The sequence below is a fragment of the Gossypium hirsutum genome, chromosome A07, assembly GCF_007990345.1.
Source record: "Gossypium hirsutum isolate 1008001.06 chromosome A07, Gossypium_hirsutum_v2.1, whole genome shotgun sequence".
Lineage (NCBI taxonomy): Eukaryota > Viridiplantae > Streptophyta > Magnoliopsida > Malvales > Malvaceae > Gossypium > Gossypium hirsutum.
Genome location: NC_053430.1, coordinates 15,418,922 through 15,432,526, shown reverse-complemented (window position 1 = coordinate 15,432,526; position 13,605 = coordinate 15,418,922). Strand labels below are relative to the sequence as shown.

The following is a 13,605-nucleotide window of genomic DNA, read 5'->3' as shown; positions in this document are numbered from 1 at the left end:
TTAATGTTTTTAATTAATAAACATATCATTTTTAAGTTTTTTATTTTTTATTTATCTTATAAAATTAAATCAAATAATAATCAAACTTGAGATTTAGATATGAAATCACTATTATTTAACCAAGAGCTAATGGATTAAAAATATTAATTAAAAATAATAAAAAGTTTAAAACAACATGAAATAAAATATATATATTTATATAAATTTGAATAAAAGAGGAACCAAACCCAAGTCTCAAATATAAAACCACTAATATTTAATCATCTGACCAAACAAGCTAGTTATTATTATAATGTCTAAACCTTGATGAATTTATAAAATTAAAATATAAATATATATTGAAACACCTATTTTGATGGGTGTTACATGTATTTTCCCCTTATACATTTCAAAGTTTTGGGCCTAATACCATTATTATTAGTTTCGATTTGAGAATGCATAATGTTTTCGTTGTTACATATGTTATTTCCTATTAAAATTTAACATTGTTTTTTTATTTTGTATATTTATCAGTCTTCTCTATACTTTTAGTTTAAATTGTTTTGTAATCTATTGATTTTTACAAATTTAACCCATTATATAGTATAAAATCTTTTGAAATTAAAAATTAAAATATATGTAATAAAATTATTAAATTAAGAAATTACAAATAAAAAAATTAAAAATGAATAAAATTATAGACGTATTTTCGTAAATATATGATTTGGTTTAAGGTTAATTAGCTCATCAACCCAGCATCCAAAATTTTTAGAACTGAACCGTTAGTTAAATCAATCAAACTATCAATTTAAACAGTTCAATTAAATGAAATCATTAAATAAATTTTTAAAATTTAAAAAGTATATTTAATATTAAAAATCTGGTCCATACGAGTTCCCGAATAAACCAATTCAATTCCCTTTCCCCAACCAGATTCCAATCCAATTCAAACAACTTTGCCAATATCTTAAACCTTTCAATATTGAAGTTAAAAAGCATGGTCAAAGAAGAAGTCCCTTAAAACATCAAGCATGCTTTTAAATTAGAAATGGGGTTTTATATTCAAATCACAACAAAGAAGAGAATGCTACTCCGATAAAAATAACACTTCAAAACATAGGACCAAAAGTTCTTACTTCCTAGAAAAGAAAATATCATATTAAAAAGAGCAAAATCAACATTCAAGAACCGACCTTCACTCGTCCTCCTGGCTGCGCAACCTAGCCAATTTGTTGGTAACGACAACATCCAACTGAGCCGCTCGCTCAACAATTTCCTTCCTCTTCTTCGTCGAAACATCATGTGCTATCTCAGCACAGTATGTCCTGATAATGCAGTAACGATCAATAACAATCTAGAAAAATGTTGATCAAAAGAAAGAGTTAAACATCATGCATTATACCTGTTGTGCATCATGAGAAGTTCTAGCTCTTGGACATTGTGCACGACGAATTTCTTAAACCCATTGGGAAGATAGTGGCGAGTCTTCTTGTCTGAGCCATAACCGATGTTGGGCATCAAAGTGCATCCCTTGAACTTCCTCCTAACACGAGAGTCAATACCCTTGGGCCTTCGCCAGTTTGTCTGGAAATATGTAAGATTGTTAACAATATTGCAGAGAGCTAGTTTAAGCGTTTTGGGCCTAAATGAGACTTTAACAAATCGGGATGCACCAAAATGTTGTCATAAACATATTTCAAGACCATACGATACAAAAGCTGAAGCATGGCATTGGACATTCAAATAACACAGAAGCATGAATGTAAAGAGATCAGTTTCAACACACCACTGAAACAAAAAGAACAATCAACATACACCGTTACAAGTTACAAGTGAAGACTTAAAGGAGAAATAACCCAGGAGCTTGGATGACATCCTAACTAATTGTGAAGTTACATGAGCATGTATTTAAAAGGTTTACACTGCATAAAATCTATTGACACTACAGAAAAAAGAAAGAAAATATTTCGATACTTGTATTTGCTTCATCTAGATAAATCAAAAACAATAATGTGAGGCTAGGCTCATATGGTGTGAAATAAGTATCAATAAAAAGATCGACATTGCTTCTATACGAATATTATTCCACTTACAATCAATAAAACCGGTAACTTATCGATTAAGCAATTGCCCCAAGCAATTCATATGTGCACCTAAAAGGAGCCTTAAGGATCGTAACAGTGAATAGTGATCATCGTAAAATACAAACAGCCAGTATGCTAATTCTGCTAATGTTTCTCACGTTGAAGCACATTTAACTTAAATGAATTCAAACCGTTCAGCTGAACAGACAACCCCAAATATTGCACATCCCAGCGGCAGTCTTGTTATCCATCAACTTGAAAAATTCTAAACAAAATAATCCTGGGCTTTTAGGCTTCTACCAGTTATAAATCCACATTTAAACAGCAGAAAAAAGAGAACTAAGGAGTCCACTAACATTTTAAGGGGAAAAAACACATTCTCCAGCTAGGGAGATCTACAAATTACAGTAAAATACTGTAAGATAAGAGTTTTCTTTTGCTATAATAACCTTGACGGAGATCTTGCGGTCACTTTGTGGTCTCTTGAACTTCTTAACACGCTTCTTCACAATCTTCTTCGACAGCAAAGGGACAGCCATTCTTCCTGTTTAACGAATCCATTAAGTTAAAGCCAATTTGCAAAGAGAAAGCATTTTGAAGACTCAGGCGAGAAATTAAGCTCCGATATAAGAAATTTAAGTTCCAAATCGAATGGAAAATGAATTACCTGATAGAAACGCTGGACTGGTGTGCGGCTGGTGTAAACCCTAAAGATGAAGAAGCTAGGGACTTAAGCGGGAAATGTGTATCAGGGAGGAGAAGCGATCTGGTGTTTGGGTTTCAGAGTAGAGGTTATTGTTCTCATTTCAAAGTTGGTGTAATTCAATTAGACTTCATCATGAGTCGGTCGGATAAATGTAAAACTTTAGGCTTGTTTTTAGGCTTAGGCATAACCAAAAATAGATATAAATTTTGTTCAAACTTGACTCAAATAAAATATGTTAAACTCAAGCTCAGCCCGGTTCACCTATATTAAAAAAATTAGATTATTTTTTATATAAAATAAATTTAAAAATTATTATACGTTAAATACACTAAAAAATTAAAATAAATATTTTCCACCAAATTGAAAATATATTAAAAAATTAATAATAAAATAAAATTTATATAATATTTAAATAATAACAAAATAGTAGCAATATAATAACAAAATGACAACAACAAATATAGACAGATTCAGGTCAGGCTAGGCCTGGACAAAAAAATTTAACTTGAGGCTCAACCCATTTAGAAAATAAGTCTTATTTTTTGACTAATTCTATTTTCCGAACCTATATTTTTGCTTAAATCCTTTTACTTTTCGAACGGGTCTTCGAACTTGAACGAGTGTCCTAGCCCATCAACAGGTCTAAATCCAACTGAGTCATACTCAGATGGTGATTAACTTGAAAATACTTAATGTTCAAGTCAATGTTTTTGAAATCAGATTTGTGTTCAAATCAGCTAGTCTATCGTTTCGTTGGTTAAATTGGTTAGATCAATTTAAATACTTTGATTAAAAAATTAAAATAATAATAAATTAAAAAAATCAGTTTAACAAGTTTAATCGCTCAATTCAACCAGTTCGTACCAATTATTAGATTAATTAGTTCAAATTCTCTTTTCAAATCAATACCGCTATTGATTCCTAGTACAACCAATTAATCCAATTTAAACAACATAAATTTAGATATACTAGATACATATTTTAAATAAATTTATTTTATTTAAATTTTCTCAAATTTCTAATGATTTTTCAAAATTTGACAAATAAGGTCACCCATGAATATATTTAAACAAAACTCTATCCTCAATTATAATAAAAATATAATAAAAAAAAGAGTGGACGATGATAATAACTTTCTCTTGGTAATACAATCATAGATTGAAATATCTCCACGATTAAATAACGATCCCGTCAATTCTTTTTAGTCATGTACCACATTATCTTTTGAATATTTTGAAATTAGATGTTACTTTGGACACAATTATACAAAAAAAAAAAGTTCACTGAAGAAGTCTATTAACTTGAAATTAGAGTGTTACTTCTTAATTTAGTTTGTGATCTCCTAAAAAAAATTCCCATAAATCTATATTTACATGGTAAAAGTATCATAAGACTCTTTATATATTATATTATAAATTGAATTTTGGTACATCACTATAAAAGTAGAAAATTTGATATCTAGTGGTGAAGTTTGAATTTTTTTTTAACGATTGGAATTAAATTATAATTTTTACGACAGTAAAAAATATAATTTCACCATTTTAATAATCTATATTTTTGTAATTTTAAAAGATTAAATCAATTTTTTATCAATTTTAAGGGGTCAAAGTGTAGTTTTATCTTTATTAATTTAAAATTTTAAAGGACATAAATAAAAAAATTTACATTTTAGAGGGATGGCCCCCTGCCAGGCTCCCTAGCTACGCTTTGTTGGTATTCCGTTAAATTTGTGTTGTTAAATGTTTATTTTAATCAAGGTATAGTAAAATATTTAACACTCGATCTCTAAATTTTTTTCAAAATGGTCCTTGTACATACAACAGAAACCATTTTCACTAACCTACTTTTTTTTTCTCCATACATGAATCAAATTGCTATTCTTTCTTTAAAAAGACCAAAATTTAATTAAAATATAGTGCAAGGGCTATTATGACGCATTTTACCATATTTTTATTCCTTGACCGAGTGGACGTGAGAATCGGTTAGGAATCACTCAATAAGAAAATAATTTTAAAAAAACATTATTTTTTACAAAATACGTTACTATGATAAGGTTTAAAAACTGGACAAAATTCTTCTACCTCAATATTGCGGCCCTAATTGTGCCTCACCAATGGTTTTATAGCACATGTTTCACTTAACCCCATAGTAAACGCCGTTTATGCTAATTATTTTTGCGGCGTTATCTTTTTTTTGTTTTACACCGCTAACTTGGAAAATAGCACATTTTTGTTGCTCATAGAATTATTTAAATTTTGGTTAAAATGTGCCACAAATCACCGTGGTTTTTGAAAATTGATAATTTAATTATTATATTTTTATTTTATTGAATTAAGTTTTTTATTTTTTATATTTGGTAAATTTTTTTAGTTAAATTTAAGTTTATCACAAAATATTTTTTAATTACATGATTATTGAATGAATATTTTTTTAAATTCAGGTTGGATTTGGATCATTTTAAATTCTGATTTGAGAGTATAATTTTTTAATTCAAATTATTTTTATCATTTAGCTTAAATTTAACACACAAATTATTTTGAATTAAATCATTTTAAATTCAAATTATTTATATATTTTATTCATTATTTTTTTTATTGTTAAAATTGATAATTTTCAATTTTTTAATTTTAGAATAAAATAAAATACAATTGAATTGAATTAAATTTATTAAAAACATTAATTATTATAAATAATATAAGAAAATATAATAATTTATTATAAATTTAGATTAATTAAACATTTAATTAAAAGCAAAAAAAAGATTATACTTAATTTATTTCGATTATTTTGTACATGAAATCAACTCATTCCAAATATATATATATTTATAAAAAAAATACAATCAAATTATGGCCGGGCACTAGGAAAGGGGACGATGTGGAGACGGAAGAAATTTATCCCAGTCAATCGAATTTTTATTCGGTTTAATGTTTGTATCGATTTTCGGTTAAATTAGTTGATTAATATTTTAATTAGCTTGTGGTCTAATTAATTTAATCAATTATTCTAGTTCAATTCAAATATTTTGATCCGATTAATTTTTAATTAATTTAATTAATTCATATTAATTCTTAATTTAATTTATTTAAAATCACTTATTGATCGATACTTAAATTAATTATCGATTCAATTGATCCAATTGATCAATCTAATTCAATTCAAATATCTCTAAAAAGAAAACTTATCAAACAAATGTTTATTGTTTTTTTACGATGCCATTTGTGAAGAAAATAAAATTAAAATATATTAAAAGTCCTTGAACTTTTTAAAAATTAGATATTCTTTTATTTTATAGAATTTATTACATATTTTTTATTTGAATCAGTATTTAAACAGATACTGCGGACACTACATAATCTAATTATAAATTGAAATGGTAATTGAAATCTGGTAATTTCCCAAATCCCAGCTATAATCCAACCGTGGGTTGGTGGTTTATTGCATGTTTTCGTTCGGAAAGGACCTTTCAGCAAATTCATCCTACAATCATCTCCTTTGCTTAATCAAGTTTACTTCTTGTTTGAATAGCCAAAACCAAATTACATACACTAGTTGCATGTTACGTTTTAAAATGTCTGCGTCGTCTGCCGCCGCTTTTCTTCGCTTCACTTTTTGGACACTGCTGATTTCGCCGGCGGTTTCCCTCACTTGCTCCACCCAAAAGTTCAACAAAAACCAAGTTTTCTCCACCTGTATCGACCTTCCTTATCTTTCCTCTTACCTTCACTTCACCTACGACTCTCCCATCGCCACCCTCTCTGTCGCCTTCGTCGCCACTCCTCCCAAGTCCGGCTGCTGGATTGCATGGGCCATTAACCCGAAAACCACTGGCATGGTTGGTTCACAAGCCCTCGTTGCCTACAAAAACTCCACCACCGGCGTTCCCGTCGTCCGAACCTACGATATCAGCTCTTACTCTTCGATCGTACCGAAGGATTTGTCGTTCGCGGTTTGGGATAAGACGGCGGAAAGCAGAAGCGATGGGAGCTTGGTGATTTTCGCTAAAATCAAAGTTACGGCCGATTTAGCGGCTAGTGGAAAGATTAACCAAGTATGGCAGGCCGGTCCCAGCGTCGGAGACGGCGGCATGTTGGTAAAACATGAGTTCGCCGCCGCTAATTTGCAGTCCAAAGGAACACTCGACTTGAAAAATGGACACACTAGTGGTAGCTCCGGAGGAGACACCACGATTAAGAAAAAAAACGTAAGCTTTCTTTACTACTGATAGTTTACGGTTTAATTCTAGTTTTAGTCCCTCTACGATGGTAAAATTTAATTTTAAGTTGGAAGATTTAAGTGTACTCAAAGTCACCTCTCTTCTTAGTTGTTGCAACAATAATGATATCAACTGAACTAATACTTGATGAACAATTTTTTATTTTTAATTTGAGCTAGTTATTAGCATATTTAAATGGTTGAAATATAAAATTGAGGATGGGTTTGGATGTGTGAGTGGGTGTGGTACGATGCGTTACGTTTAATTTATTTTTTATCTTACATTATAGTATCTAATCATACCGTCACCGCTATTTTTACACTAACCGTAGATAAACGCACTGCCCATCCAAACTCATCCTACAAAAATATCAATTTCTAACTTATTTTTATCTCAAAATATAAAATCAACCCATACAAATATGACCTTTAACATACGACGAATTGATAGTTTGATATTACTTTTGGAAAAAGAAACTCTAAGTACATGATTTATTTCTACAGGTAACAATAACAATTAACGATGTTGTTAAGTTGAATCTGTAGTAATAATATTATAAAGATAGAAGATCAAATTATGACCAATTAACATAGAATATAGTTAAATTTCAAATTCAGATAAATAGAAGGACTAAAACTAGAATTAGACCAATGCTTTACTATATTTCCAGTGATTCATCTTTTTCACTAAAAAGAAAAAACATGGTGACGACAGATTCATGGGATACTAAACGGCGTGAGTTGGGGAATTTTGTTTCCACTCGGAGCAATGATTGCGAGGTATATAAGAGCGTTTGAATCTGCAGATCCAGCTTGGTTTTATCTTCATATGTTGTGTCAGATATCGGGTTACGCCATTGGAGTTGCCGGCTGGGGAACCGGTCTTAAGCTCGGAACTGAATCGCCGGGGATTATGTATTCTAGTCACCGGAATATCGGCATCGCCCTTTTCGTTTTAGCTACTGTGCAGGTATTTCTTGAATCTCAATGCAAATAGTTTAATTAATATTAATGTTTTGGGTTAATGGTTTCAAAAGTCCTCCGATTCAAATTCATCTTAAACCTCATAACATTTTAATCATAGAATAGCTCCTGAATTTAAGCATTAAAATATATTTAAAAAATATATAGATAAAATTGTAAATGTATATATTTACATAAAGGCATAGCGAGGCGGGCAAGCATGGGCGCCGACTCCCTTTGATTAATTGAAATAATAACACTTTTGGTCCCCAAGCTTTTTAAATTTGATTTCGACCCCTAATATCAAATTCCTGACTTCACTCTTATATTTACACTATGTCAGTCTAACATGTTAAAAAAAGATAATACTATTATAATTTAAGAGTGTTGTTTTTTTATCGAGTCCAAGTTTTCATGCAATAAGTATGTGTTTACAATTTAATCCATGTATTTAAATATTGTCCACGTCAATGCTCAAGCTATTATATAGTTATGTTGGTAGAAAAATCTAGTTGATGCAATATTGTTACTTTAAGAATTGAATTGGGACATTTTTGAAGTTTATGGACCAATTTAAAATTTAGATAATGATTGAGGATATACGGAGCAATTAGTCATTAACCTTTTTTTTCTTATAGCCCAATGACCATAACAAGTTTTTTCGTTTTTTGTTGTGGTCACCTAACTTTGAATTTATTGCTCATCTTTCCCAGATTTTTGCCTTGTTTCTAAGGCCGAAGAAGGACCACAAGTACCGATTCTATTGGAACATTTACCACCACGGTGTCGGATACGCCGTACTCGTCCTCGGCATCCTCAACGTGCTCAACGGTTTCGATATCTTGAACCCCGACCGCAAATGGAAGTTGGCTTACATGATCATCATTATCGCCTTGGGCGCCATTTCCTTGTTGTTGGAAGCAATTACTTGGGTTGTAATTTTGAAGAGAAAATCCGGAAAATTCAACAAACCTTACGATGGATACAACAACGGCCAAGGTGGACGACAGAATCTTGCCACGTGATCCATCGAAAACAACATGATTTCGTATCGGACTTGTTTTATTCGAAAGTTTTGTTTTGGGTTTGATCGCTTTTAGACCACCTATTTATAACGGTGTTGTTGTCAATTGGGTCATTTAGTATATGTGTATATCTACGTATTGTATATGTCAGTGAGTTTTAGGTTAATATTTTTTGCCAATATTGTTCAAATCTATCTAATTTTAAATTAACCTTTCAAAATTTAAAATGTTCTAACTAAATCTTCAAAATAACAGAATTGTCAAGGGTGAAAAGCTGAGATTAAGTTATATACTTTTACGAGAGTTAAAATACAAATAGTTTTCAGAAAAACTAAATCAAAAGTTTATAATTTGGAGAACTATATTTTTACCATATACTTAAAATTCTGTAAATATTAAAGGGAATAAAATTAAAAATTTCTATTTTAGGGGATCTCAGGTATCATATTAAAAATAAATCAAGGCATTCCATCATCTTAGCCATTAATTTGAGCATTAAATATCAACTTAGATTTCATAGGTTAATAAAAAAAAACTCCTCCAAAATTTTAATGATACATGTTAAATCCAACTTGTCCATATATACAGATGTATTAAATTTTATTTGTATGTTTTAAAAATGTTCAATTTCATATCCAAATTAATGGAATTCATAATGTGATCCATGAATATAAACTATTTTATCATATGAACTGAATTTGACCTTTCACTAATTTGACCATTCACTATACCCAAATGAACAAAGGATCAATTTGAAGGCAACCAAAAATTATGGTGAAAATGATATTCAAAACGAGACAGCTCAAGGTGAATTTATTTATGAGGATAATACCTACTTTAGGGCTTGCTTGTTTGTTTTACATGTCAATTCAAATTGATGCAATTTTGTCAAATTTTATGGTGTTAGGAAATTTCTTGAAGTTGTGGACAAAGAGATTAACTGTCCTAACTTGGATTGGATGAGGTTTCTTAATTATTAATTTTTCACCGGGATTCGATAGCAACACTGCCACCTTTGCTCGACAATTATGTCAACCAAAGTTTATTTTTAGGGTGGAATTGAATTATATAATTTCATGGGAGTTAAAATATTATTTTTTTTATTTTTATAAATTTTAAAAAATTAAATTAAAATTTTATTATTTTTAGATAGACTAAAGTATAATTTTATCCTTTATTAACATGTGAATTTATAAAATTTAAAGGGCCAATGTAATATTTTTCTCATTTTAGGGTAGACCTGGCCTTCCGGCCCCTCTTGGTGCTGCCCTGTTGAGAATTCTAAGAAGGGTGCTAGAGGTAGAGTGCATTTCATTCCCTTGGTGCCAATAATCCTATAAGGATTGTTTTTGATAATTCTAAATACGCCACTTATTGCTTATATATTAGTTTTGAATTTCTTGAGATTTAGTTGATTGTTGTCGTAGATATGGATTCTCATATGTGAAAAATTAATATTTGTGATGTATGAATGGTAGTTATATTGATTGTGTTAGATTAATGTGGCCTCCTAATGTATTGTGTTTGCATGATCTTAGACTATCTTAAGTGTCCTAGCTGCTTGCAAGATGTTCTCTTTAGTGAAGATGTTCTAACCCCTAAATGTTAAACTTCGTATCATAGTCTATATTGCATTAAAAAAAATCGCGGAATCATAGGTGAAAAAAAATAAATTAATAATATTAAAATTAAATGAAGCTTTAATTAAAATAAAAAGTTAATATAGTAAAAATTATAATTTTTTTTAAAATCAATTATGTATAAATATAATTTTTAAAATTTTTATCAACATAAATAATTTTTTAATAATTTCACAATTAAATTAAAATTCTATTATTGAAGATAACAACTTTATGAATTTCTTCAAACGATAGTATTGATATCATTATCTATAGTAGGTAGGATTTATCTTGGATTATCGACAGGATATATTATAATATTTTGGAACTAAATTATTGTGTTGGTAGAAAAGCTGTTTGACGTGCATGCGAACCAATTTGAGAAGTCGCCATTCTTGGTTTTTAGTGTTCAAAATGGTGACGAGAATTAAAAATCTAACGATTTAGTATTTTATTTAAAGAAAAAAGTGGGGACATTATCCGTAAATCTGGAAAGAAAATTAATTACAAAATAAATAAATAAAAAAGGAAAAAGAAATGGATGGGTGTCATCGTGATGTCAAGATGATCAAATATTTATAATATATAATGTTTATAAAATTACAAGTTTAAAAAAACTTTTAAATCAACGTATATATTATTTATTATTCATTATATGAACATTCATTAAATACTATTTATTACTTATTATATTATAAAAATAATTTTTCAGATAAATAAATAATAATTGAACAAATTGAAATATTGAATATATAATTGAAATTTATTATTAAATTGAAATCAAAATAAAAGTTATCACATAAAATGGTATCAATATTGAGCTTGACTTTATATTTATATTAAAATTTTAACTTATATTTTAAAATTAATTATCATTAAAATTACTATACAATTATATATTAATCAAAACTATTAATATTATAAATATTTACATTGGCATCCAACATTTTCAAATAACATTCAAAATAAAAAATGTTAAACTAGAACACTTTCATAATATATAAATAATACTTTTTATTCAGTTACACTTTAATTATAATATAGTTTATTAAGTTTTATCAATAAGTAATATTATTACTTAGATTCAGGGGTGAATCTAGGCTGGCAGGCGCAACCCCTAAAATGAAATTTTTTTTATTTTGACTTTCTAAAATTTTTAAAATTTTAAATTAATAAAAATAAAATTATACTTTAACCCTTCTAAAAATGATAAAATTTTAATTTGTTTTTTTTAAATTATATTTTTTATTATCATAAAAATTATAATTTAATTTAAGTCCCTAAAAAAATTTTCTAACTTCGCCCTGCGTAAATTAGATGGTTAACTTAGTAATTCTTTCTTCTAGCTCTAAGAACTAAGAAAGAAAAAGAAACAGAAGAATTCATTAATTTCGAGTGTTAACTAAGCATTTTGTAGAAGATATCAGTAATTTATCTTCTCATTCTTTTTATTCTAAATTTAATTTTACATATTCTTTTAAGAATTTGAATTTTAATTTATCTAGATATAAATTTATTATTTTCAAGAAGTTGAATTATTCGATTTGTATTTAATTTATTTACAATATAATTTTGAATTTAAGAAAGTTTAGCCTTTATCAATAATTATTTAAAGGATAAACTACAAAAATATTTACTTTTTATTAATATTTTTTTTATTTTTTAAAATAAATCTCGACTTTTTTCATGAATTCTGAAAAGAACAAATACATGAAAGTATGAGACTTTTCAACCGTAAGATGTAAGAAGCACAAATCGAATTTTCAATAATTTTCTTTATAAAAAAATGGCATAATCATTTTTTGATCTTTTATAAAAAAATTATTTTAATCATTCATTTAAATTTTTTTATACTTTTTAGTCTTTATAAAAATTCAAAAAATTATAAATTAAAACATAAAAATCATTAAAATTATTTTAAAAATATAAAAATTATATAAAAAATGTTTTTTAATATTTTAAAATTTTTTTAAAAAATTATTTTAAATTTAAAAATATGTGTAAGATATAAAATGTTTAAATATAGTTTTTTTTGGTTAAATTTAAAAATTGAAATTAATTTTTTGCCATTATATTTAAACTTAATATTTAATTTGATAAATTTTAACACATTAAAATTATAATATTGAATCATACTTTTATATTCGTCTTGAACTACACTTACAATAATTTAAAATATTTAAAATTACCTATAATTTATTTAGAATTAACTTTTTTTTATATTTATGAGTTAATCTTTAGCTAAAACATTCAAGTTTTATTTTTAAATTTATTTCAAAATAAATTTTATATATATTTAATTTTATATGTGCATTATTATATTTAAAAAATATATGCAAGACAAATTTGAAACAAATTACTTTCAATTAAAATTATAAACTTAAAAATAATTAAAAAAATCAATTAAATTTTATTATTAAATATTTAATCCAAATATTTGTTAATAATAAAATTTATTATAAAAATTAAATACATGGATATTTTCTTTAAGTTAACAAGGTTAAATTTGTAATTTGCTACTACATTCCTAGGAAAATATTTAGTCAACCAAACATGATATGTAAGTTTCTTGGGATATTAATCAATATATTTCAATATATACCAAACATTGTAAGGTAATATTTCCGGTAATTATATTCTAATAAATCACATCCCATTAAAATTATAACATGGGAAACACCAAACGTTACCTATAATTAGTTATATTATTATATTAAAACTAAATAAAGTTTTTAAATAAACAAAATCTAATGAATATTGAATTATACTTTACTTTTATCTTAAAATACAAATATTTTACATTACATGAAATAAAATATTTGAACTTTACTTTACCTTTTATCTTAAACAACAATCTTCTTTGATATTTGACATTGATCGTTAGATTGATTTGAATTTAAGATATATTATTCTATTCGTCGATGAATATTGATCTACAGTACTGTTTGTCAAATCGTCTCTTAAAGCTTGTTAAAACTTAAAAGAAAACTCTTAATAACTTATTGACTTAAATA

General features: G+C 27.3%; 2 protein-coding genes across 2 annotated transcripts; one reads left to right on the top strand and one right to left on the bottom strand.

Moving 5' to 3' along the window:
• Positions 1-996: 996 nt before the first annotated feature.
• Positions 997-2,964, bottom strand: LOC121232154 (60S ribosomal protein L32-1). Its single transcript, XM_041117636.1, has 4 exons — positions 2,731-2,964; positions 2,513-2,607; positions 1,382-1,563; positions 997-1,304 (listed from the first exon to the last, which is right to left on the bottom strand). The coding sequence occupies exons 2-4, from the start codon at positions 2,600-2,602 to the stop codon at positions 1,175-1,177; spliced, it is 402 nt and encodes a 133-aa protein (XP_040973570.1). The 5' UTR covers positions 2,603-2,607; positions 2,731-2,964; the 3' UTR covers positions 997-1,174.
• A 3,161-nt stretch (positions 2,965-6,125) lies between these two features.
• LOC107953995 (cytochrome b561 and DOMON domain-containing protein At3g25290) lies at positions 6,126-9,199 on the top strand. Its single transcript, XM_016889443.2, has 3 exons — positions 6,126-6,973; positions 7,700-7,954; positions 8,661-9,199. Exons 1-3 carry the CDS (start codon positions 6,212-6,214, stop codon positions 8,970-8,972), a joined length of 1,329 nt encoding a protein of 442 aa, XP_016744932.2. The 5' UTR covers positions 6,126-6,211; the 3' UTR covers positions 8,973-9,199.
• The last annotated feature ends 4,406 nt before the right edge of the window (positions 9,200-13,605 follow it).